Source organism: Meles meles, chromosome 11 (genome assembly GCF_922984935.1).
Source record: "Meles meles chromosome 11, mMelMel3.1 paternal haplotype, whole genome shotgun sequence".
In the NCBI taxonomy this organism is placed as follows: domain Eukaryota; kingdom Metazoa; phylum Chordata; class Mammalia; order Carnivora; family Mustelidae; genus Meles; species Meles meles.
The window spans coordinates 17,889,818-17,917,553 of record NC_060076.1 but is presented as its reverse complement, the minus strand read 5'-3'; the positions used below and the strand labels follow the sequence as shown (position 1 = coordinate 17,917,553).

The following is a 27,736-nucleotide window of genomic DNA, read 5'->3' as shown; positions in this document are numbered from 1 at the left end:
AAATGACTTTTTTTAAACTTTTTTAAAACAAGGTTGTCTTACTAAGATGCCAAATTTAAGTCTCTTGTTAAAATCAGTTCCCTTATGATCAAAACAAAACAAAGCAAACAAAACAACATTATCTAGGAACAGAAAGGAACATCCTTAACCTGCTCAAGGGTCTGTACTGAAATACAGTAGGTAGTCTTAATGATAAAATGTGAGAGATATTCCTTCTGATCCCAGGGTCAAACCAAGTTACCAAGAATGCCTAGTAACACCATTGGTCCTACCTGGCACAGGTGGACAAGAAATATAAATAAAAATTCTGAGCACCGTAAATGAAGAAACAAGCTATTATTATCCTTGCCTATAAGAGAATACATGGAAAAATTAATAAGGATCAGCAAATTATCAGCATTAACAAAATAATCTATAAGGACATCTAAATAGAATACCTATTTACAAAACAATTATTTTTATCAGTCCCCAAATATGACAGTACAATTATAGAAATGCATGTACAGTGTGTATATATGTGTATGAGTAGATAGACAGAGTAAAGCTGCCATTTATTATAGCTCTGACATCTATAAATGCTTAAAATTAGGAATATATTCCTAATAAAATATCATCCCCATTTTTATGAAGAAGGATTTAAAACTTTATGGAAACCATAAAAGGAGACCTAAATAAATGAAAAGATAAACTCTGTGTAAAAATGGGAGGATGCAATAAAATAAAGATGTCTTTGCTCCTCAAATACATCTATAAATTCAATGAAATTAGAATCAAAATCCCAACAGGCATTTAAAAAATGAAACTTTAAATTCACATGGGAAGAACATAGGCATCTTTTGAAGAAGTAAACCAAAGTATAGAATGGAGTTGTAGCATAAATCAAGACTTTTATAAAAGTATGGAAATTAAGACAAAGTGCTGTTGATAAGATGATTAGAAAAAAAAGTAGACCAATTAAACAAGATAACCCAGAAGCAAACTTACCTAAGTACAGAATGATGTATGGGAAAGGTGGTATTACAGTTTAATAGTGAAAAGATTAACTATTATATAAAAAAATGCTAGAAAAATGGCTCATCCTTATTTGAAGGGAAACAATCATTACCACACATCACTTTTTAAACTATATTGTTTATGATCAAAGCCATATATGTGAAAATAAAAACCATAAAACTATCCAAAGGAAATAGAGGTGATTATTTTATGACTTTGGAGGAAAGAAACATTTATTCAGTAACACATCAAAAGTACAAATCATGAGGACATGATTTAAAATTTCTATTCAACAAAGCAGCATAAACATGTATGTTTATATATAAATATGTAAATATACTTATCTAGCAATTAAAAGAAAAAGAACCCAATTTTGTAAAGGCAAAAGTGATGAACAAGCAGGTAACATAGCTAGGAATCTACATGGTCAACAAACACATGAAACGATACTCAGGCCTGTTAGTAATCAGAGAAAGGGAAAATGACACAGTAATTAAATGTCATTTAATATCCACTGGATTGGCACAAAATTAAATGTTAGGCAGACTCAAGTGCTGACCAGGACCTTGAGCATTGGGAAGTCTGTTGACAGTGTGTTAATTGGTACAACCATTTGGGAGAATAATTTGGCAATAACTATACCGTCACAGATGCATTTGCCTTCAGCTGAACGACACCACTTTAGATAGACTTTGTTCAGAAAATTCTTGCTCTCTACACAAAGGAAAATGAACATGATGTTTAAAAGTAACATTATTGGAAATAAACAAGGTTAATAATAGTAATATTTGTCTTCTTTGGAGAAATGCCTGTTCATATCTTCTGCCCTTTTTTTTTTTTTTTTTACTGGATTGTTTATTTTTAGGGTATTAAGGTGAGTAAATTCTTTATAGATCTTGGATTCTAGCCTTTTATCTCATATGCCATTTGGAGATATCTTCTCCCATTCCGTAGGGTTGCCTGTTAGTTTTGTTGACTATATCCTTTGTTGTGCAGAAGCTTTTTATCTTGATGAATTCCCAATAGTTCATTTTTATCTTTGTTGCCCTTGACTTTGGAGATGTGTCTAGCAAGAACTTCCTGTGATCGAAGTCAAAGACGTTGCTTCCTGTGTTCTCCTGTAGGATTTTGGTGGATTCCTGTCTCACATTTAGGTCTTTCATCCATTTTGAGTTTATTTTTTGTGTGTGGTATAAGGAAATGGTCCAGTTTCATTCTTTTTCATGTGGCTGTCCAATTTTCTCAGCACCGTTTATTGAAGAGACTGTCTTTTTTCCATTGGATGTTCTTCCTGCTTTGTTGAAGACTACTTGACCATAGAGTTGAGGGTCCATTCTGGATTCTCTGTTCAGTTCCATTGATCTGTGTGTCTGTTTTTTGTGCCAGTACCATACCATATTCATGATTACAGCTTTAAGTCTAGAATTCGGATACCCCCCAGCTTTGGTTTTCTTTTTCAACATTTCTTTGGCTATTTGGGGTCTTTTCTGGTTCCATACAAATTTTAGGATTGTTTGTTGCAACTGTATGAAAAATGCTGATGGCATTTTGGTAAGGATTGCCATGAATGTGTAGATTACTTTGGGTAGCATAGACATTTTAATAGAATTTGTTCTTTCAATCCATGAGCGTGGAATGTTTCTCCATTTCTTTGTGTCTTCCTCAATTTCATTCATAAATGTTCTATAGTTTTCAGAATACAGATACTTGACCTGTTTGATTAGGTTTATTCCTAGGTATCTTGTGGTTTGGGGAATATTACTCAGCCATCACAAAGAATGAAATCTTGCCATTTGCAATGATGTGATTGGAACTAGAGGGTATTATGCTAGGCAAAAGAAGTCAGTCAGGGAAAGACAAATACCATAGGACTTTACTCATATGTGAAATTTAAGAAACAAAATACATGAACATAGAGGAAGGGAAGGAAAAATAAAATAAGATGGAAATTGAGAGGGAGACAAACCGAAAGAGACTCTGAACTCTAGAAAACAAAAGTTGGGGGGAAAGGTTGGTAGGTAGGGAGAAGGGATAATTGGGTGATGGGCATTAAGGAGAGCACTTGATGTAATGAGCACTGGGTGTTATATGCAACTGATGAACCACTGTATTCTACCTCTGAAACTAATTTAAAAATTAATAGTAATAATAATAGAAACAACCTAGGTGTCCATCTAGAAAAGAATGGTCAAATAAAATATGGTATATCCATATAATAAAAGACATCAGTGAAAATAATGAGCTAGATTTGCATGTATCAATATGTGTGATCTCAAAAGTAATGCTGGGCAAAAGAAATGCCAGGTACATACTGAAAATATGGTATTAAAAAATTTATGAAATTTAAAATAAGTAAAACAGTGTCTATGTGTAAAAAGTACAAAAACATTCATGATAAAAAGGGAAGAACACACAGGTGGGTTGAAAACAAAGATATAGAACAATGTATTTTATTTCTTTTTACAACAGAAATAAGAGATGAAGAAAATACGGCAGTGTTATAATTTGACAAATCTGGATAGTGAGCCTTCCAAGGACATTTTTTATAGTGTTTACTCTGCTTGACTATATAACTGATATATTTGCTAATTAAAACAATAATAATGGTATGTATAAAGTCATTTGGCATATCATCTCAGGCCCAGAAAATGACTGTTTTCCTTCTCTTCCCATTCTTGGCTGGAAGTTGGCATACAAAGTGCCTGGGTATTACCCTCTGATTCGCAGCCTAAGGCAGAACTGGAAGATCTGGGCTCTTCCTGAGCCAGAGGCATCCTAGGTGGTCCCCCCACCATGTCTTTCAGCTCAGACAGTCTGGGTGGTAAATCCTGAACTACACCCATTCTCAGTACACAAGTCTAACTGCTGAGGCAGCTTCTAGCTGGTAGAAACGATGCTGCTGCACTGCATTTCTCATGAAATTAGAACTATGCACTGCAGAGCTGATCATCTTCCCAGATTTCCATTGCACAGAAGAAGAAGTGGACTGACGGAGAAAGGAAATGGCTTGTGGTAGTGGTAGTGTTTAAGGCAGTGTTTATCTTTCTCCTAACTTTTAGAGCTTTCCAAGTGGTCTTCGTATGTGGACTCTACTTGGTTAAAAACTAGGTCTTCTAACTTCTGTTCTGTAGTATTTTCTCATTCATAAACTCTAGAAGTGCTGTCTTGCGATGGAGTTAGATAGACCTGGCTCAGGTCCCTCCCCCCAAAGCAGTGTCACTGTAGGCCATAGAGTAACCTTCCCAAATACGACTTTCTTCATCTGACAGGGGTGATCATCATCATTATTCCAGAAAATGTTGTTTCAATTAAATGAGATGATTCATAGGAAGTACTGAGCTTAGTGCCTGGCATATGACAAGTAGGTAACAAATGGAAATGACAATTGCTATCATTATTGCAGAAGAAGGAGTTTCAAAAAAGCCTGACACAGTTACACAGACTATGTGGGGAGACAGAGTGTTATCAGTGAATGGTATGATATGGAAACAGTAGGGGATCAATAATGAGTGATCAAGAGGCCTTAGAGAGTGTTTCCTAGAAGCTACAAAATGGGATACTTCCATATTGCAGTGAGGCTCTCCATCCCTCTTTTCTGATATGGGATGAGAATCATATATCATAACTAGAAGGTAGAAAAACAGACCCAGAGAAGTGAAGTGACTTGCTTGTAGATTTCAGATGGGCTTTAATGGACCAATCACAATACGAACTATACACCAACACTTTAAGAAATATGCATTTTTGCCAAAAGCAAGGTCAGGTGGTCCTTAACCTCCTTATGGATATTTATGTGCAAAAATAATATTTTTAAGATAACGATTTCGTAATCTGTAAGTAAATTTTACTGAAAGATTGGGCTCTAGGCACCACTGGCTGGCTCAGTTGGTTGAGCGTGTGACTCTTGATCTTGGTGTAGGTTCGAGCCCCACATTGGACATAGACGTCACTTAAACATAAAATCTTTAAAAAATAAATAAATAATATAAAAGATTGGGCTCCAGATCACATATACGTTACCATTAAGGTGACATTTCTGGGGATAAGTACTGAAAAATCATAGCACCTAAAAATGATATGTTGATATGTTCGTAATTGCCAGAAATGGAGAACTAAGGCTGATACATCACTTGAGACATTTGTGAAGAACAGTAGCCGTTAACAATTTTTTGTTTAAAAGTCACGCAAAAGATACATAAAACAACTGCTTAAAAGTAGCTAAGCAATCTCACCCCATTTCAATACTGCAATTTAAGTTTATTAGCTGGACGCATGAAATTAATCTGAGATGTAGTTTGAGGAGTTGACCAATAAGTACCAATGGGGGTTTGCTTTAAAAAAATAATAATAATAAATGATGCTCAAAATTCTTTAAAGGTAACCGGAAGTGGTGCAATTTATCATGTTTCAGATGAAGTGGTAACATTTTCGTTCCCCCCAAAAAGAGTAAATAGGGAGTATGGGCTTGGTAGTGTGGCCCCCATCACAGCTCTAAATGAGAAGATTTTGAGCTGGGGAGTGGTTTTGGACCTCAGAATATTCTGATGGTGTTGGCAAGCCTGGAAAAGGGAGATACCAGGGGCAGGTTCAGACGTCAATGTTGAGATATTGACAGCATCAGGGATGTAGAGGAAATGACATGGAAGATTTTGGGGTAGGGAAAAATGACAGGGTTTAGGGTCTGCATAGAGGCGGGGGGTGCAGGAGCGGCAGGAATTCAAGTGACAGCATGAGACTTTCCAGATGGTTTTAGGAGCAGCTAAAAGGCACCATTTGACATCAATGATCCGCTTCTAGACCATCCACGAAATAGGTCCTAACCTCCAGCAAAGCCTTCAGAGGCCACTCGTGTGTCCTTCTGAAGGAATTCTATTCTCCTGAGATGACTGAGCAAAGAGCCCTCATTTGGCATTAATTTTGACTTCAACTTGAAGAAAACGTAATTTTATCACAAGGTTTCTTCAGTGGAAAACCAAATATTTTTAATAGCAGTCGTACTGTGCCCCATTCTCTGCCTTTTTACCAAGGGAGAGACTTGGGCTTCTATTGTCCTATCTGAAAACTGGGGGTAACAACCCCTGCTTCAGAGAGCTGCCGCCAGGCTTCCGTGAGATAAGGATGCATAAGCCATGCGCACACAGTTGGAAGAAGGAAGCTTATCAGGGTCTTCCTACCAATCAGAGTGTTCTGTGTGATGCTAGTGGGTGAGAAAGAGGTGTGGGTGGGAGTTATGGGGAGACAGATTTTGCCCCAGGGTAAGACAAACCTTCTGGGATCCAGAATTTTCAGAAATTGGAATAGCCACGTGAAGCGTGGAGGGAGAGCAAGCTGCAGGCACAGAGGGTCTTCTACCCAAATGACGTGGTAGGATGGAGACTTTCCACTTAGCTGTGGTGCACACAAGAGGTGGTGTGGGTTTGGCTACCCAAGGTTACATGTAGCGATCTGTCACTCCATCCCTTCTACTAAAGAGGGCATAGCTTAACTCCAGTGAACGAGAATATTCATTTAAGCATTCACTGTCATGGGTTAGTATTTATTGACCCTCATAGGCTGGGCACATATGTGCTTTCTCTGTGTTCTCACATTCAGTCTGTAGGAAACTGCTGTGAGGTCAGGTTGATGACTAATTCGAAATGGGCTCAGGGCAGTGAAACACCTGCCTGTGACTTCTCAGCTTGGCAGCGAAGAAGCCAGGTAGAAACACATGTTTGCTTGCCTCAGACTTGTGTTTATCGAGAAACAGGAGGAGGATGAAGGAAGGGGGGAGGGTGGTATGGGGGGGAGGAGGGAAACGTTCACAAATCTTAGCAGAGCACCTAAATATTATCAGCCATAAATCATTTGTGACACACAGTACAAATGAAAAACACAACGTAGAGAAGTACTTTTCACACCCTCCTGCGATCCACAGAAGTGCTCCATCTGCTTCAGACCGCGGCCATATGCCCCCAGTGGCCTGCGACGTAGCCTGAAGAAAATATCTTATTTTATTTCATAACACGGCCATATTTGTTTAATACAAAACATGCCTCCATATTTTAGAGGAAAATGAATATACAGTAGAATCCACGTTGTCTTTATCTTGTGCCTCTGTGTTTCCACTGGGAAAACCACTCTCCCCACTGCCAGGGTGTTTCAGTTTTAGAAGAACCACCAGAAAAAGTATCCATGTGTTAGTGGAGAGGTGGATTAAAATATCTAATAAACGTTTTTAAACAGAAGAAAGAAAGCCTTTATCTACAAATTAGCATCCCAGAAGTTTATAAGCCCACAGTTATTCATACATTCATACGTATAATATCTCGAGATTTGCATGCATTTTACGTACTGAACTTTCATTGACAGAACACTGATGGAATCTGCAGGGACTTCTGGTCTACCCCCCAAAATTGCTTTCTGCTCCGGCACTGCCAAAACAAACTCTCTTTGGGGTAACGGGTCCAGCATTCTCCGGAAGGTTATATTCCTCGCTGGTGTCCTTCAGCGTTCATAAACTTGTACTCATCGCTGTGTTGAGAGTCAGGAGACATTGACTGCCCATTGCCTCTGCACCTGTTGTTACCTTCTTGACCTTATCCAAACAGCCCCAGCCCTAACAGCAGCTGGAACAACAGATGGGCAGGAGAACTTGAGAGTTTTTGACATCATCCTTTTGTGTATGAAATCCCACCCCCCCCCAACTCTGGAGTCTAGTAGGAATTCTCTTCATTATCATTTTGTGGGGGTTATTTCGCCCCCATGGTACTTTTTTTATTATTAAAAAGTAAATCATTAATGCAGAGGGAGATGAAAAGGGGAATAACATCACCCTTTGAGAATGGTCGAAAAGGAAACGGGCATTATGATTTCGTGATGTGGAACTGACATAAATATATCTCCACCTTGGAGGATGATTGGCAGCAGCCAGGGTTGATGGCAGGAGGGATTCAAGCAGGGAGCTGAGAGGAGCTGAGGAAAGGGAGAGAGGAAATCTGGAGGAAGGTTGAGCATGAGGAAGTGGGAGCAGGCATTGCACTGGGAGGTCTTGTGAGCAGAGGGGAGCTGCAGGCTCGGCAAATTGAAGGTCTGGCAGCCACCAGCGCCTGGAATTGTAATTTCAGGACAGAATCCCTCTTTGCAAGGGATGAGATTATTAAAACAGGCCTAAACTAGGGATTAGGGAGGCAGAATGTGGGCTGTTATTCAGTAGTGTATGATTGTAAGTTGATTAACCTCTCTATGCCTCAGATTTATCATCTGTAAAATAAACATGAAAACACTAGGGCACATGTAGGGTTGTTTTGATTCTCGAATGAGAAACTACATGGGACGTGTGTCGCCCCAAGCCTGACATTCAGTTAATAGCTGCTGCAATTGTTACTATTTTAGTCAAAGTGAGAGACAGAGAAGAGCAAGGCGGAGCAGGGGGGCAGTTCCTGGATGTGCAGCATAAGGAAGGGGGCTGCTCACGTGTAATGGGGTTTCTGTTCATTGCGTGAAAAACGAGGAAAAGATCAGACCGATGCCCACAGAATCTGGCATGGTACTTTCCCAGCTCTGTCTGCTTATTCCATTTTGTTTTCCTGGATGACATTCTCCCAAACACCTTCATTACGGGCTGCATACCATCTGGTTCTTATCCACCAGGGTTATTATAAAGGTTAAATTAAAGATAAAAGTACCAGCACTGGGTGTTGTGCAAAAAGAATGAATACTGTTACGCTGAAAAAATAAATAAAATGGAAAAAAAAAAAAGATAAAAGTACCTGGTAATATTCACGGCTGTCTGTCATTTGATGCTAGTCATTATTGCTGTATATTTTGGTGTGGTCCGTCATGCATAGGAGAGTGCCTTAACTGCAGAAGACAATACAGATTATTGGATAACTTAATGTGCATGTGATTTCAAACGTAAGCAAGGCTGATAGAATGTACTCCAGGGGATCAGTTTCGTCTACCCCCGGGCATTGTGTCCGTATAGCTAATCGTCTTTGTGAATACCCTTCTTTGTTTTCCAGGGATCTCAGTCTTGGCAATATGTACCAGTACTGGGTCATCACCATTTCCGGAAGTGAAGAGAGTGAGCCTTCGCCAGCTGCCATCTACATCCATGGAAGCGGATACTGTGGCGATGGCATTATCCAGAAGTAAGTAGGTGTGATTAAGGAAAGGGAAGGGAGTGATTCTTGTGAGGTCAAGAGATGGCCAGGAGAGCCTATGGGAGGCTCTTCAGCGTGGGAGCTGTGAGCTACCAGCAATCGCTAGCAATCTGTCGATTTGTCTGCAAGTAGTTGCTGGCCTCAGAGGAAACGCAGTGGTTGTTTTTCAAACATGTATATTTCTCAAGTATGTAATACAATACGTGATTCTGACAGAGCAACCAATGTGCACTTACTACGGGTATGCTCTTTCTCTTCATCGTTTTGTGGGTACTGCAAGGATTCTGTTTGTCTTTTCCACTCCAGCTGACGTTCCGTTAATAGGACCCCGGGCATCTGGGTCAAAACACTTCTACGTTCTTTGCTGGTTAACCATTTCAAGTTGTTAAAACTGCATATTTCTTTGTTATTTCTGTTGTATCGTCTTACATGAACAATTTGAAAAATGGGTTAAAAGCTCGTAAAAATAACAAAATACTCTAACGCATGGTAATGTTGAAGCCATAAATAGCAAACAGTACCCCAGAGTGAATATTGAATGTGAACATAAATAAGTACAGGGAGGCAAATGAACCAGAAAGTGAAAGACTCCACACGAGCAGCCGAAAAGGGAAAGTGTGAGTGGAGAGTAGGAAACTGTGTGTTTGCACCATGACTGTTACTGGGACATCAGTCCGTTTATCCCCTTGTCCACAGGGCAAGATATTGCCCAACTATGAAATAGGGGGCAAGAAGCCATCCAGAGTCTTGCATTGTTGTTGTTGTTGTTGTTGTTTTAATTTTTTTTAACTAAACCTTTGAGTTTTTCCCTCCCAAATTAGCACAAAAATGTTATCTGGCACAAAACAGCATAGTTTTGCCCCTGGAGGTGAAAACAAGACCAGAAACTGTTTGCAGTTAAGTTTCTTATTGCTAAAATTGTGTTCCTTATTGCTAACGTGGTTGCAAGTTACACTATTGCTAAGAGACTTTTAAAACTATGAGCCGATTTAATGACGAACGTCACACGTGGAGAGGGCAAACGAGCTATTGGCGAAATCCCTTCATTAAATGGCGCTGTTGGGTGTCGCATAATATCTGGGCCACGTGGAATTGCAGGGGCTGTTTCAAGAGGGGGAGGGGCGCTGTAAAGAGAATCCGTTTCACAGTTGGATGAAACCGCTGATGTATAGACCATGAATCATAGGAGTGGTACGTACATCTAAGAGAAGTGGTAGATGACTCTTTCTGGTGCTGGAGGGGAGGAGCAATTTCATTTGGTAACATTGATTTTGTGGGATGTGATATAAACTGGAAACCTGCTTTGGGATGAAAAGACCGACCAGGAGTGCAGCAAGGATAACCCTGGTTGTGCAAGTAAAGCGTTTGCACGTGAATACCCGTCCACGCAGACGTCCGGAAGCCCTTTGCTTTCTGGTCCTGACTTCACATGGAAGGAAAGATCGAATGTTGCATATATGCCCAGGAGATGCCCAGCATGGTACATCTTTTGAACATGGCTGTGCGGAAAGGTGGTATGTACAAGTTCCTGCTGCGTGTGGAATTATGGAGCAAACCACCTGATGGCCAAGAATCTGACTCGCCAAGCATAGAAGATAAAGCTCCTCCTTTGTCGGAGAAGGAAACTCATGATGTGCTGTTGTGTGCAGTTAAAATCCTGTCCAAATGCAGCAACCAAACAGGACGATACAGTTTCTGGTGCTTAAGATAACACGACTAGGGAGGGGGGCACCTGGGTGGCTCAGTGGGTTAAAGATAACACGACTAGGGAAAGGGGAACCACTCACCATTCTCTCCCACATTAAGACATCACCTTCTGGCTCTGGACACAGCTGTTGTCTGATGGAATACTGAGCAGCGGAACAAGGCAGTCTCCAGGGAGAGTGCCCCATCATTTGTGGGCCCAAGATTGAGCTGCATGTCCAGAATATCCAGGAAACACTTGCCGTCATTGCTGACAACCCATAATTGTGATTTGGGATTTTCTAATTTAGCACAAAGAATATTTTTTAAAAAAAGAAGAAAGAAAGAAAGAAAGAAAGAAAGAAAGAAAGAAAGAAAGAAAGAAAGAAACTCACCAAAAGTGGAACCTGACCTACAACTCAGTCTGTCCATTTTGGAGCCAGATATAGACGTATTGGTAGAACACTGCAAACGATATCATTTTGCTGATCTAGAACTGTTCTTATTTTTTTTATTTTATTATTAATATAAATAGTGTTTTCAACAAGGTTTTTAAAATTTTTTTAAAGATTTTATTTATTTATTTGACAGAGATCACAAGTAGGCAGAGAGCCAGGCAGAGAGAGAGGTGGGGAAACAGGCTCCCCGCTGAGAAGAGAGTCCAATGCGGGACTTGATCTCAGGACCCTGAGATCATGACATGAGACGAAGGCAGAGGCTTAACCCACTGAGCCAGCCAGGTGCCCCTCAATAAGGCAATTTTAGTATTTTTACCTAGAGTTGGTATCCTTCACAGAAATCACTTAAGTTTCCAAATAGTTGTTGACATGCTTTGTTGAAAACCAAATGCAGCTTATGCGTGGTTCCCTCGGCAAAAACAAACAAACAAAAACTTTGAGGGAAAGGACTAATGTCATCTTAGCTAATTGGATTCTTCATGGGATGATAATGTGCTGATTCGCTCTGTGTATTTAAGGGAGTTTATAAAGATACTCAGATAGGATCAAAACTTAATGAGTCCCCAGTGGAGAAAAGCTTTGGATGCATATAATGATAATATTCATAAATATTTGTTGAGACTTGGGGCGCCTGGGTGACTCAGTGGGTTAAGCCTCTGCCTTCAGCTCAGGTCATGATCTCAGGGTCCTGGGATCGAGCCCCACATGGGGCTCTCTGGTCAGCAGGGAGCCTACTTCCTCCTGTCTCTCTACCTGCCTCTGCCTACTTGTGATCTCTCTCTCTCTCTCTGTCAAATAAATAAATAAAATCTTAAAAAAAAAAAAGATGACCCTTAATATTTGTTGAGCCTTCACTGTGCGTGAGCATTGGGCTACACTATTATCTCCTTGGGTCCTTCCGACAATTATATGAAATCGGTTCTATTACCATACTTTACAGAAGAGACAACTAATGTACGAAGGATGACATGGCTTTCTCGAGCTCACACACCCAACAAAGAGCAGAACCAAGATGCGAACCCAGGGTCCCTGTTCTCATTTGGATTCCCCATTGCCTCACTGTGTCACTAGCAGCCCTGCAAGACTGGCAAGTGAAGGAGCAGCTCCGTGCTTTCTGCCGTATCCCAGGCACTGTGCGCAGCATTGCGGTGCTAGGATGACAAAGACTGTCATTTCCTTTGGCATCTGAAAGCCCAGTATAGGGAGCTGTCAGGTAAACACGTGAAGGTGGTCTGTTTGACAAGTGCTGGGATGGATGGAGCCTAGTGTCTTTGGACACAGAGAAAATGGCCACCCAGTCCAGCTTGGGAGGTCAAAGAAGGTTTCTCAGGAGCTCTCTATGTAATGATAGATCTGCCGTACCTAGAAGATGTTTGTGGTGACACCAATGTTTTGCTTAAATCAATAGAACATACTGTTTGGCGGGTTAGATGTGTTCTTTGTGGCTTTGGGAAACCAGCCCAGGTTAAAAAAAAAAAAAATCTCCCTAGATAACCCATGAGATAACAAGGCTATCACCAGTTTCCAACACTCGAGGTTCACTGGCAGAGATTGGAAATATGGACCCAGCTTGGAATATGGACTTCTCTTCTCCTCGGTTCATGCATTTGCAGACAGGAGAGTTCAAAAATCCCTGCACCGGCCCCGCCATCTTAAGGATTGATGGCAAGGCCCCCTCCCACTACTCTGACATCTCCTTAAAGCAACAAACATTGCCCAGTGTTAATTGCCCGAGTGAAAGGAAAAGTCTGAGGCCTCTTCCATGCTTCCACAGGTCCCGGCTGGTCCCTGGGGAGGGAGGGACAGCTGCCACACACTCTGCAGAGACCTCCCAGGACTGAGTGGGAACGGGAGACCTGACTCCCTGAGCATCTTCTGTCTGTCGTGCACCGTGCCTGCCACATCAATTTCCATTCCGTTCTTGCGCCGGCTCTAAGGAGCGGGTAGAGTTACCGCCATTTGAACCTGTGGGAACGCGGACACTTGGCGTCTGGAATAGCGTGGTCCGGGGGATTCTTCTGCGGTGATGGAAACCTATTCTGTGCTCTTCTGTTCAGTAGTCACTCGCTACTGATCACATACAACGATCAAGGGCTTACGTTGTGGCGACTGCGACTGAAGAATGGAATTTTACGTTATTTTTAGTCTTTATTGATTGAAATGGTCCAGTTGAGATTAGGAGACTTGTCTGAGATCATGCAGCTTATTTGAAATAAGGGGATCTAAACCCAAGTTTTCTGTTTCTCAAAGGACGGGCATTTTCCAGGTCGTGATCATCTGTTCGGTCTTTCAGCACTTTCTCCTCCTCATCTCCTCGGTCCAGCATTGCTCATTTTCTGTCCGTCCTAACCTCTGCTGAACCACCCTGAGCTGATAGGAATAATTCCTATCAAAACAAAGCGAACAAACAAGAGGAGACACTTTAATTTCCTAGTAGCGTACTTCCCATGGGCCTTAGAGTTCCTCACACCATGAAATGACACCCCGGACGGAGAAAGCAGTACTTTCTAATGAAAGGAACACCAGACCCAAGCATGTGACCAGGAAAAAAAAAGAAATCTTTATTCTTAAATTCACGGGTTGGGAGCAGGATGGGGATGGGGAGCAGGGAGGAGGCTAAGGTAGGGCACAGTAAAGAACAGAATTTATGTTTCAGAAGCTCAGAAATTTCCTTCGAGTCCACCAACTTAAAAGGGGGGTGAGATCTCCGAGACATGCCGGGGGGCAGGGTGGGGGCAAGGTTGGTTCCTTCATCCCTTCATCCGTGCCTTTCTCCCACCTGACTTAACCCGCAAGATCTCGGACAGCAGGTTTGAGGCAGGAACTCTGCTTCATTGTGACAAGCACAGAGTAAGGCAGAGGTTGTAGGATCTTGCACATGTATATCTTTATACGTCTCGTGGAAGAAGAAGAAATGGACACTGGAGTGTAAGAGACTTGCCTGAGGTTCCTGGCCTGGAGAGGGACTCTCCCATGGTCTGCTGTGGTTCTGCAGTTGCTCTCTCTCTCCCTCCCCCCCCCCCCCACCTCTCTGACACATCGCTCTTCTGTTCCTTCTGCAGAAGCCAAGGTGAAGAATGTGATGACATGAACAAGCTCAATGGTGACGGCTGCTCCCTCTTCTGCAGACAGGAAGACTCCTTCAATTGCATTGGTAAGTCTGTGTAATTTCTTGGGGCTCAGCTGGAGAAGGGGACCTTGCAGGATGGTCAAGTCAATAACAGCAGTCCTGAGGACTGATGATGATTTACTCCTTAATCTTACAAATACTGACAGATAGCCTCCTGTGGGCCAGACCCTGTGGGGGGACACCGGGGCATAGAGCAATGGGAAGCAAAGGAAAACCAGCAAATGCTCCTGCCCTCGCAGAGCTTAGAGTCCCTCCCGTGTATGACAGCAGTGGCTGCTGGTAACTTTCAAGCTAGCTTCAAATTGCATACATCATCACTCTTTTTCACGCCAGCTCTCCAGGAGGGAGATTAGCATAGAATTTTAAAGGCTCGTATTCTCGCATTAGAGATGAGAAAACATCACAAGCCAGAGAGACGATGAAACTGATCAGAAACTCTTGGGTTAGGAGTGACTGGAGATAGAACCAGGGCTTGAACCTGATTCTGTCTGATTCTTAAGCACGCGCCCAGCTCTTTCTGCTGCACAACCTCCAGCCAAGGTCCCAGAACCCCGTAGTCCCCTTCGCACACTCAGAACCTCTGGCCGTGTCTCTGACGGGAGAGTAGAGGAAGAGCAATCCAGCCTGTGTTTAGAAAGCAAACGTCCTTTTCCCACCTTTACTGAGTCAGATGGGAAATTTGTTTTCCTCTGGCTTCTCGCTGGTCTTGTTGTTATAGTCCCACTTGGGAGGCCCTGACCAGCCCGGGGCTGGTAAACAGACAGGGGTTGGGGGGCAGGGATGGAATTTTGAGCTGGCTCAGATGAGATCATACTTCCTTTAAGATGCAAATCGATACCTGAAGATCAAAGGTCCTCCAGCTAATCCCCTGGGCTAGAGGTGAAAAATAATCACAATCATTTGCAAGTACAAAAGACAGAGGTGCTCTATCCGAGGAGGGAAGGGGCAGCTACTGAGGGCATGAAAACACTGGTGGGAAGATTTCACACTGAAAGGCAATTTTCTAGGAAGACGAAAGGGAAGGAAATGTCATCGGGTCCTCACATTCACAGCGCATTACAGGGAAGGCATTTAGACCTTCCTTCTCCCGGGGGACTGTGAGCATTGTGAGCTCTTCACCACGCACCCTTAGTCTGTCCTCAGCACACACGGGTCGAGCATCTCCTGTCTCCTTGGCACTAAGTGCGGGCTCAGCAACACAATAAGAGGTGTCCCACAGCTGACCGTGAATGGAAGAAAGGAAGATGTGGAGGAAGGAAAGACAAGAATTTCCAGTCAGGACCTTGGGTTTTTAAATTACAGAAGGCTATTTCCTTGGCTCTGCTGATTTGAGCGCAGTCCACGGTAAAAAACTTGATGTTCACCTAGTGGTATGGCAGAAGGAGTCTGGGCGGAAAGTTAGAAAAACCAGGCTCTGGTCCTCACTGTGCCAAGAAGTTGCCGTGTAACCCTGGCCAAGCTGCTTCCGGAGTCTGGGCATCAGTTTACCTGGTGGAAACGTCAAAGGATTGGGTTAGGTGGTCTCTAATGGCCTTTCCTGTACTCGACTTGTGTTCTTTCCAAGGTGTGTAGCTGTTTGCCATTCCCACGAGCTGCTTGCCTTTGTCGCCATCCTTGTAACACCCAGCAGCACCCCCAGATCGTGCTGGAAAATATCTACCTATTTTGCTCGCACTAAGGCGGCCTGTAACTGAGGTGCTTCTGGAAGGAAGGGAGGTTGTGGTGGTGAAGGTAGGATAGGGAACCTTCAAAGAGATGCTCGGGTGGCCCGACGCACATTCTGGGGTGCTTTGGAGCTGTGCAGCAATTCACAAAAACAAGGGTCACCCCAGGGGGAAGCTCATCATGCAGGATAGGGGTCTGCAAACTACAGTCCATGGGCCAGACTGGCCCATTGCCTCTACTGGAAAGTAAAGTCTTACTGGAACACAGCATGCTCGTTACTCTACCTATTGTCTGTGGCTGCTTTTCTGCTAAAGTTACTGAGCAGGTACAGCAGAGGCACTATGACCCAAAGAGCCTAAAATATTTACTAATCTGGCCTCCTGCAGATCTTTGCTGGCCTCCTGGCTCATGGATTGGAAGTCTTTCATACTCTTGGTTATCGGAGTCTGGTGCAAAGAGAAAATGACAGTTAGGACATGACTTGCCATTTCTAAGAGAAAGAACTGACTTTTAAGCAGACAGCGGTGGGGCCTGGGAGACTCTTAGATATAGCACCAGGCAGCAAGTCCAGTCTTAGTGGGCCTAACTACCCGCCTCAACTTTGGCCAGAATGACTGTTCGGGACTAGATCAGTGATGTGTTAACTGTGTTAACCGAGATGCTTAAACGGAAAGAGGCGAAGGCAAGGGAGGTGTCACAAAGGTGAGATCTGGGCCCTCCTTGGTGTCCTTTACACACTGTTGTTCTGTACTAGATGCTAAGTGTTCTACTGGCAATGACAATATTTATCAAACCCCCATGATGCACCGAGCACATTTACAAATTCTCATTTTCATAACAGTCTTTTATGGTCCTGCTTTTATGCAAGAGGCAGCTGAAGCCCGAGGGGTGAACCAAGGATACGCAGTTCAATGGTAGAACCAGGATGCAAAGCCAGAGTCTGACTTCAGACGGTGGTGAGCTACCTGCAAAAAAAAAAAAAAAAAAAAAAAAAAAAAAAAAAAAGGTGACTCTTGGTCTTGTGGGGCTTTGAGGCGAACAAGGAGGACTGTGCCTTAGAACAGTCTGTCTAGTGAATTAATGGACTGGGATACAGAATGGCCAGTGGTGTGGATGGCGTCCAGGGAGGACTCCGTATTACCTGGTATGTGGAATATGGTTTGTGTTAGAGAAGCGACCTCGGCTACACCCCCGCCCTCACCAGTTAGAATTCCATTATAGAGACTCAGTGAGACACAGGACATTCCAAGAATTAAGGAGTCTACCCGGAGATCCCGACTCCCGGGAACTACATTCCAAGGACTAACTCCATGCCTTTGAGTCTAGGAAACCATCGTCCCTTAAGAACAGCTGAAGAATAGACAGTGAGTCTTTTGGCTCCCACCACAGGCAGCTTCAGTGAGTCAGAGAAATGGCACTGGCGTGTGGGAGGCTTTGCTGAGGTGGACTGGTTTCATCATTATGTTTGTCAAGACAGCAGCTGAGGGAACCGGCTCGAGTGAGGCTGCCTTGGCCTCGCGCTATGGCTTAGACGTGTGACCTGAGCTGAACGTCGGTGTTCTCATCCAAAAAAATGGTAGAAGTCCTGGGACTCAACTGTGGAAGATATTGATCAATAATTTTGGAAACTTATTATCCGAATCTCCTTCCGAGATTTAGGAAATAACGCTCCTTGATGTAATAATAATGGGGCAGAGCCCAAGCCCTCTACCGAAGTTGAAAATCCAGAAGTCTCCTTCCCCGACTCCCCTTTACAGCTTGGGTGTGAAGAGCCACACTTTCCCCTAGTCATTCTGATAAGGATGGCTATCACCTGTGCGTTCTCAAAGTACCAGTGACAGCATGTGGCGGGAGTGCGAAAGTGACCACATTCTAGTATCGTCACAAGACCAGTCTTGGGACCTGACCTTGAGCTTAGAATTGGGCTTCAGAGTATGCAAGCCTGGCTCTCTGGCCTTCCCAGAGAGTGTTCTGTAACCTGTCAATATTCTCTGAATAGATTTTGTTTGCTCATTTTGCTTCGGTTGGCCAAAGTTGGTTTCTGTTGATTGTCCCTTAGAATCCTGACAGAAAATTATTGTCATAAGATGCTATAAGGTTTAGCCCCATTCTTAGCAAGTTGGATGTGCTTGACGTACATGAACTGTTACTTACCCCATGCCTGTGGAGGTGTGGGGAACTGTTACTTACCCCATGCCTGTGGAGGTGTGGGGGTGGGGGTAGGGGATGAGTAGCAGCAACAACCACCATTGACAGTCACCCATTAGGTGGGGTGTATGTCCTGTGTCAGGCCCCTTTCTTTAGTGTGAGCCTGTGAAAGGACTCTTATACCCAGATGAGGGATCTAAGACCTATTATGATGTCTTAACCGAACCAAGGTAACAGGCCTCATAGAGGTATTATCCCATCTCAGACTGGGTAGAGACCCCCTGCTTTTTCTACTCTACTCCTCTGCCCACCATCTAAATGGATGACTTCCTTCTCTCCTCCCTCCCTTCTTCCTTCCTGGCTCTTCTTCCCCTTCATTATTTTTTGTCCCAAACTGTTTAGTTGGGCCAGTGTTTTCCCTGGGTTTGGTGACACCAGTGTGAGGGTGGGTGACAGATTTATGGTGGCATTCCCATTCGCTTTTCAGAAGCCCACACATCCGGAAGTATTCCCAAGGTGCCAATGTGTGATTAGGCAACACCCCGGGACTTCCCTTTCCCACTTTCCCACCCCGGCGCCCTCATCCCCCAGCACATAATGACTTGCTTGTTAAAAGGAACCACCCACAAGACCTCTTAGGCAATGTAGGCTGCATCCCCAGCAATGTGGAAATTATCTTGTCCTTTCCCCCCTTTTTAAAAAACATAACATACACCAGGCCTTAGGTTTCAGTTAAAAAATGTGGTATCAGTCAAATGATAACTCCCCACCGCACACCCTCACCCCCACCCGAACAGACGCTGGCCGGAGGCAGTGCTCGGCAGCGCTGGGAATTCTGTTCCTACAGCACTGAGTCATAAACTATAGCCAGGCTGCTGATAAAAGCTGAAGGCGGGAAGGCAGTGTTCACATTGGACAAAATGAGAAGCATCCCCCAAAGGGGCTCTACACAGGGTTACATCTCAAGCCAGCGCTGGGAGTGAGCTACCTTCGGAGATGACACGCAGTCCCCTGCGGGAGATGTACTTGTGGAGGGTTCCTTGTGCTCCGTTTTCATTTACTGCCCTGTGTCCTTCAGGATGGCTGGTCCCAGGGAGGAGTTTAAATGTGGGGCCCTGGGCTGCAGCTCAGCATCTGGCAGCCTCAGTTTCCCCCTCTGTGACATGAGAGTGATCGGACTGAGGACTCTAAGGCTTCTTTTCCTGTCTGCCACCGGGGGCATCCTCTGTGTGTCCTTTACTTAAAGACTTTGGGTTTCAAATCCTACTTGATGCTGATACACAGTCAGGAAAACAAAGCAAACGGACCCCCACGTTGTTATTCCCGTATGTCTCTTTTTCTCGCTTCTTCCTGACTCCTCTCCTTCCCACCATGCCGGGGCTGCCGTGAGCATGACGTCGTCTCTGGTCCCTGACATAGCATCTCCAGCCCTGTCCCGGAGCCAGGGCCAGTAACTCAGTTATCTGGGAGGCAGCTGAGGCGGAGGAGGGGAGATCAGTCCTCCTCCCCACTCCCCAGTCCCTGGGAGGGGCGGGGGGGTCACAGAGCCTTGTGGCCCCCGTGTCAGGCTGCTCTGGCCCGCTCTGAGCCAAGGCGAGAAAGGAAAACAAGAAGATGAATCGACACGTCTTTTTGGTGGATGTTCTAATGATACTTTAGAACAACAGTGACTGAAAAGAAAAACAGCATCTGGTTGGGGGGAGGGGAAGTGGAAAGGGGGGGCAGAGAATGGGCTCTGCTGGGAGTTGCATTTATTATTATTTTTCTTTCTAACGAAGTGAAATCACAATAAGACGACCCACCTCTCACCTTACAAAAAAATTAAAATTAAAAAAAACAAAAATAAACCTCCTAGATGTGGGTATTCCTTCAGACTTCCCTCTGTGAGAAGCGTAATTTCACCAAATGACTCTCCTGAAATAAAGCTTCCTTTGACTTGAAGCCGTGCCTTGAAAAGAAGAAAAGAGAAATATTAGTGGTAGTCACAGTGGTGGTGGTGGTGGTGGTGATCAAGGCATGAAGGCGGTCACCTGTCAGGCTGGGTGGCATGGTGACGTGTGGCGTGTTGATTAAGAACATGGATTCTAGGGGCGCCTGGGTGGCGGAGTCGATTGAACCTCCGACTCTTGATTTCAGCCCAGGTCGTGTTCTTGGGGTGGTAGGATGGAGCCCACGTCAGGCTCTGCGTTCAGTACAGAGTCTGCTTGAGATTTTTTTCTCCCCCTCCCTCTCCTGTGTGTGCTCTCTTGCGGTCTCTCTCTCTCTCTCTCAAATAAATAAATCTTTAAACAAAAACAAAAACAGAACATGGATTCTGGGTGACAAGCCTGGCTCAGCCACTTTGTAATCTGAGTTTCAGTTTTCTCATCAGTAAAATGGGTTAGTAATAGATCCTACCTCTTAGGGCTCTTGTGAGGATGATATGAGGTTATATACATAAAGATCCTTAAAACAGTGGCACCTGGTAAGTGTTACCTATGTGTTTGCTACTACTGTATTTTTCCTGCCTTTATTAATACCATTGATTCAGAAGTTGTATCAGTCCACCCCGGAATCCTGTGAGATAAATGATGTTATTATCCTAGCTGCCTACAGGAGATCCTCTGAGGTTCAGAGACATTAAGTAACTTGTCCAAAGTCCCACAGTCAGAAATAGCGGAGGAGGGGTTCACAGTGCTCCGGGACAGGGTCTGCACACTGAACCATGAAGTCGTGTCATCTGTAAGCACCCAACTATCCTGGCTTCTGTGCTAAAAACACTTTTTGTCCATGGTTTCATTCCTTTTCCCATCAATTCTGCACATTTGGACTCATAATGCCCACGTCACCGATGAGGAAAGAGAGGTCCTGAGAGTGTCAGTGGCTTGCCCTAAGTACCCCAGTGGGGTGGATCAGAAAAGACCTCAGACCCCATCTGCCTGCCTCTAAAGACCGTGTCCAGTATCCAGATGAACTCCCAAGAAACAGCAGACAGCTTTCTCGTTTCCACTCTTTCTGCTTTGGTGCCATTGGCGCGAACAGGACGTGAAAGGGAATGCGTAGGTCTTCTGTGCCTTTTTCATGAGTCATGAAAACTACAACTTTCGGTTATTATCACCCTATAAACATTCCATGGCATAAACCCCCTGCCCCTGACAAAAGGCCCTCCTATGTTTTGGGCTGTATTTTCATTTTTAAGAGCTCACCCTCCATGGACAGAAGCTACATTGTTTTTTAGCTTAGGAGGACTTTGACACCTAATCCTGTTGTCATGGCAAAGTGGCAGCAACACAGGAGCCTGAGTTCAAACATCCTGTGCGTGTAATTACTCCCTGGGTCATCCGGGACATCTCCCATCCTCTCTGTGGGTCTCGGGGTCCTCTCTGGAAAAGGGGCATGATTATAACCCCCCACTTGTGCTTAGAGGAAGATGGACATGACCGTAGGGTGTTTAGCACGACACATGGCAGTAAGTAGACCCTTGACAATGTCAGTTACTGCCGGGTCCCCTTCCCCTTCCTCACTCCCATGTCAGTAGTGACTGGTACAAAGGCCCCCGATCCATGGGGTTGGGGGCGGGGAGTGGTCCTTAGCCTGAGCTTGCCCTAAAAATGTGGTGGTCCCTTGGGCCAAGTGACCGCCCCCTTGATCTCAGCTCCTCCTGCTATCAGGTGATGGGATGAGCCAGATGAGCTCCCAGGGCCCTTTCAACTCTGACTTCCAGAATTTAAATCCCGGATCATTATTGTTTTTAAACTGTGCATTTTAAAAGAAATGGAGGCTTGGGGAGGAGAAAGGAATTCCTTTAACCTGCAGGGTCAAAGGGGGTCACTAACTGGACAAAGGAGCAGGAAAGGGAGGCGATGGGGCGGAAGGCTGCCAGAGGGGCAGGACTGAAGATCTGAAGTCCTCAACAGGGAGGTCTGATGGGTGCATTCAAACAGCCCAAATGGAGTCAGCACCGGTTAGGATCAAGCTGACCATCCAGCCTCAGACCTCGCTCGGCTCGCCACCTCCTTCAAAAACCCGGGAGGCCTACCCCACAGAGAGGCCAGGCTGGCATGAAAAGAAACAGGACCGCTCTGACGCCAGAAGGGAGGAATTCTAGCCCTTAGCCCAGGTCGGCTTCCTGACTGGCGGGGAGGGGTCAGGCTCAGAAGGGCTTGGAGCTTGCCTGAGTTTGAGGAATCAACACCACACTTTGATGTGTGCCTTTGAAAGGCAGCCTGACTTCCAGGCAGGTGAATCCAGGGAGCCAAGAACAAGGGCTTCTTTATGGTCTTTAAAGTGACCAGAAACCTGCCTCACCTCCCTGTGCCTCGATGTGCGTCTGCGCCACCATCGTGGCCGAGGTAGCTGGGGAGAGCCAGAGAGAGACAGAGGCCTGGATGGCCGGGTGTTGGGGCATTTTCCTAGCTGCTGGCTTTCTGCTCTTTCTTGGGGACCATGTTGTGTTGGAAGACACACTTAATATTCATGAGCTGTGATCTCCACTTGAAGGGAGTACCCTGGGGGAAATTGAAATATTAAGCAAGTGAGGGATATAGACCTAATTGTATCCTCCTTTTCTTTTTGGACAGAGAAGTAATGTGCTTAAAATAAAATGATGGATGGGCAGTCAGGATTGTGTGAAAAGCCCAGTGCTATAGCCGGCAGAATAAATCAACTCTAACACACGCAGTCAGAACCAGGCAGGAGACCGTGCGAACTGGCTGTCAGATCCCATCATGTCATTCCTTCACACGTGTCTTGATGCCTGCTATGTGCCTAGCCCGGCGCTAGGTGCAAGCGGGCAAGGAAGCAGTGGTCAAGGAAGGCCAGGGGGATGACACGAACAGTCGTCTGAATGCGGTTGTTCAAAGTGCCAGTAAGTGGACGTGCTTGAAAGTGTGTTCATGAAGGGCTTCCTTTACATGGGCTAAGAGTCAGGAAGGGCCTCCTTGAGAACACCTACATTTATGCTAGACTTGAAGGTCGAACAGGAAATGGACAAATTAGGGAGATGTGGAGCAGGATGATGGAGTAAGGATTGCAAGAAGTTCGGACTGTTAAATCCTCAAGGCAGACAAGGGCTTGCGAAGGAGTCAGAGAAAGGCAGCATGGCCAGACAGGAGTGAAGGAGGGAGTTGAGCCTGGAACCTTGCAAGTTCTCATCCTTTCGGACCCTGAAGCCCTCGGGGAGGCCATTGCTCCTGGTCTGACGTTCTGTGCCAAGCCCTGCACCAGGCAGCAGAGGCAAGTGCCTGCTTGCATCACTCAGGGGTCAGCCAGCTGCTGCCCTTGACCAAGCCCGACCTGCAGCCCATGTGGGTACATACAGTTTCATTGAAACCCACATATACTCCTTGGTTTTGATATTTACCAATACAAAACCAGAGTTGAGTAGTTCCAACAGAGACCTTGGAGGGCCCACAAAGCCAAAATATTTACTGTCTGGCCCTGTCCAGAAAAAGTACAGCTTACCGCTGGCATAGATGGATGAGCATCTAAGCAGGTAAAAGGATAGCCGTTTGAGGGAAATCAAGGCATGGGAGAGATGATGAGGTGAGGGTATTACCTCATTCCATCTTGCTCTTGGACCTGGAGAAGCTTAGCTGTAATTGCATTGATCCCTACATTTTCCCATTACACATCGGTCTTCCTTTACCCTTCACGGAAGAAGTTAGCCTGTCCGTTCCTGTGTCCCCAGCATTCAGCTCCAGCTGGTCATTAACTGATGCACTGAACTAAGTGACACTCTGTGGCAGAAAAGAGAGCCCAGATGAGCCCAAACTGCTCACCACCTCAAGGATTCCCTTGAGGGGCTGCAGAAGGAAGCCTGTGGATATTCACGGAGAACCTTCTGCGTGGTCTCATTTCAAACCCACAACACCCCCGGCAACCAGGCATTATTATCACCACTTTCCAAATGACACAACAGAGCCCCCAAATGTTTAAGTGACTTTTGAGAAAGTGGCCTTCGTTCGGTAAATATTTATGGAGCTGGAAAACCACCACACGGAGAAACAAACCTTCGGGAGCGATGCATCCCATGGCTGCTGGTGGCCTCCCAGCCTACTTGACCTCTTCTTTGGCTCTCTGGGAGGCAACAGGAGGGCGGGGGGGGTGGGTATTTGCTCCCATTCTACCCAAGGAGGAGTTGAAGCCTGGGGAGAGGAAGTGACTTGTCCTAAATTGGTGATCCTTAAACAGCAGAGCCGGGATTGGAACCCAGATCTGCCCAGCTCCACAAGCAAAGGAGCTGGGGCTATCCTCCAAAATACCAGACTCTCAGAACAAGTAGGAGTGGCGAGACATGTCTGTGTATTTCCACTCTTCTTGCATCTCAGCGTCCCCGACAGTAGACATTGTAGTAGAAGTAGCTCATGATTAATTTCATTCGTTTTCATTAATTTAATGCTTTTTCTCTATTAACTCCCTTGATTAATTGCATTGACTCTCTGTGGTAGTTTTAATATCATGCCAGCTAGAGGTGGCTGGATAAGAAGAAAGCACAGAGATGTTAAGTAATTTACTCAAGGCTTCCAGTAAAGGGAAGCCTGGTTCTCAAGCCCTCGGGCGGAACTATTAATTTACACTACCTCTTTATCATTAAGGTTATCTAATAAAATGTGTCCTCTTGATCAAGAGCTGAACAGCCTGCCCGCAAACACATAATGGGAAGGAGAAACAATGCGTGCTGCAAAGGAATCTTCACATAACAAAAGGATCCCAGGGTCTCTTTAAGAAACAGTCTCTGAAGTGTTTGTTTACAGACACTTAAATACTTAACAGAGGGGGAAACTAGAAGCAACTTTCTTTTGGCTGCTACGATTCAGTACTGAGAAGAAATTAAGATAAAGCAAATCTGAAATTATAATAATTTTTAAGGGATTGGGTTTTCAGTGTTCATTTGCCAGACAGAAAGATAAAACACTCCATACCCAGGGTCTAGTCCTGCTTACCTGGGCTAAGGTTCCCTTCTCCCCCTCCCCAGGCAGCAGCCACAGGAGTCCCACAAAGACAGCTGGAAGCCAATGTGACCAATCTCACACTTCTTTTTTTGTTTGTTTTTTGGGGGGTTTTGGGGGGGGTCTGTATTAAGCGCCTGCTGCATGCAAAGCTCTGTGCTAGGTAGCATGCAGATAGGAGTGACAAGTGGCAGCAGAAGTCCTTCACTGGAGGACTTCATACGAGGGGTGTTGTTAAGGACAGGCAGAGACTCCTGGGAGGGGATCACAGGAGGAATGTGAAAGCTCCCTGGCTTGGGGGTGTCTGTGAACCTTCCTGGGTACCTGGGCACCTGGGCTCCTTAAGATCAGGTGCAGAGCTCTGCTGCTATAAAGGTCCGGAATGAGGCTTCTTTTGGGGGGTGCAGTGAGTAAAGTGGTTCCAAAAAAAGCTCCTCGGGGGAAGTCACTAGATAGGTGGGTGTCTGGGTGTGATTCTGCAGCAAGACGTGGTTTCTGGGCAGAAGCCTAACATGCCTGGAACAGTGTTGTTAGACCAACCTCCCTGCAGTGGGATGCTCTTCAAGGGCCAACCAAGCACTCTTGGCAAACTGATCTGAAGAGAAATCAGAGTGAGTTTGGCTTTCAACACCAGTCAGAAACCCAGCCCAAGTTACCCATAAGATTGAACTACGGTTACAGCCATGGCCGGCAGGGCTGCAGAAGGTCCCAGCTGGGGCAGATCCCTCCGTCCAAAACCATGCCTATAACTTGAGTTCAGCCTCATTACCCGTGAGAGGGCTGCACAAGCATCTTAAACCTCTCTACCTTCCCATTTGTGGGTGTGACCTTGGCCACGAGAACTCCTAAATAGAGAGAGAGAGAGAGAGAGAGACTGAATGACCTGACCCAAGAGCACCGGGGACCTTGTCTCTGCACCAGGCTCTGTCCAGCAAACATCTTTTTCCGTCTGTGAAATGGGAATGCCGTTCTTCACTTCTCCGGGAGCTGGGATATATCCTTTCCTTCCTTTATGAATGCGTTCATCCCAGATTCGTTGAGCACCTTTTATGTGTCAGGTTCACGCTAGGCACTGAGGACGCCAGATTGGTTTTTGTGCTTCAGAAAGTGTTCAGTAACTATTGATTACGATGACTCTGAATAATCTAGTTCTTACAGGTATCGAACGCTTTGCCCCTGAAAGAGATCAAGCAGAAAGTTAAGAATCTTTACTCAGGGAAACCATGAGGGAGATTCTATTAAATAGCATGATTTAATAGAACGATTTCAGTGTGTTCCTCCCCTAACTTATCTGGCTCTTTCTTGAAATGTTGACACTTCCTCTGAAGTGTATCCCTTTCTAGTTTTCCTTAACCCCTCTTGCCATACCTACACAGAACTTCTGTCCATGCTTTAAAATATTAGAGCTGTCCAGAGTCCCAAAAGGAGTACTTCTCATACTACACTCTCTCCTTGAGCTTATCCTTCAAAACCAAAGACCCCAGAGTCTCTGTCTTCAGTCTGGGCTTTTCTCTGGACCTATGTTTGGACTTGTAGACCTAGTTGCTCTAACTGGATGCCCCCACGGTATTCAAACTCATCGCACCTGATAGCAAACATACTGATTTTTCTCCCCAGACCCGCGGCAACTCCTGTTTCTGTCCTTCTCAACTGGTGGCGCCACTCCCCAACCAGACATTTTCCCTAGAAGCTTGGGAAGCATCCTTTACTCTTCCCTCTTGGTCATTCCCCACATCCAGCCAATTGCCATGGTGCCCATTTTACCTTGAAACCTAATCCCCTCCCCAAATCAGTCCCTCCTCCCTCTCCCCACCTTCCTTGCTCTGCCCTAGTCCCCTCCCCCCACCCCCGCACCCCCACCCCCAGCTCCTGCCTGGACTTTTGCAAGAGAAAATGGTCCCAGGTTCCCCATCTCTGGCTTGCCTTCCCCTAGACTCCCCTGTAGTGAGAGCAGGCTTCCTAAAATGCAAGCATCCCTTTGTCCCTCTCCCTCTGAAGAGTCAAACCTAAATCCCTTACTTTGTCCTCCATCCTTCAAGGTCGGAAGCAGGCATTTGTACTTCACCCCCCAGCATCTTCCGTGCTTTACCGGCCAGGCTCTGTCCCTTGGCTCCCAGAGACTGGCAAGCATTCCCCACTCCCTGTCCTAGGACCTTTCAGAGTTTCAGCCCCAGCGTTCCCTCCCTTCAGGGAAGCCTTCTGGAATCTGGGTAGCACTGAGGCTCTGTGTTTGGGGATGGGACGCCCTCTTCTGTGCCCCCGCAGTGTCTCCTACCGCAGGCATGGACTTGCTGCCCACCCCCTCCCCAGAGTCCAGACTCTGGGCTCTTAGGGGTGTTGAGAGCCAGTGTAATTCATCCGACTCCCCAGAATTCAGTCCCGGGCCTGGCAAAGAGTTTGCAGCTCAGTAAATACAGAATAAATGAGTGAAGGAAGGACATGTTTCTTAGCGGACAGTTTTATTATTCAGGCAACAAAGTGGAGTGGAGCTTTGTTGGTCTTTAGAGGCAGACGAACCCCTGTTTAAATCACGGGCTCTTCTGCCTTCTCCGGGGTTCTCTCCTGTCCGGCAGGACGTCTCACTGTGAT

The 27,736-nt window shown here is 45.3% G+C and overlaps 1 protein-coding gene across 1 annotated transcript in view; it reads left to right on the top strand.

Annotated features, from left to right (window-relative positions):
• PAPPA (pappalysin 1) overlaps positions 1-27,736 on the top strand; it is a 239,657-nt gene that overhangs the window by 99,083 nt on the left and 112,838 nt on the right. The window contains exons 8-9 of the mRNA XM_046023823.1: positions 8,994-9,122; positions 14,338-14,429. Of these exons, the coding sequence (XP_045879779.1) occupies positions 8,994-9,122; positions 14,338-14,429 (221 nt within the window). The remainder of the gene's footprint in view (positions 1-8,993; positions 9,123-14,337; positions 14,430-27,736) is intronic.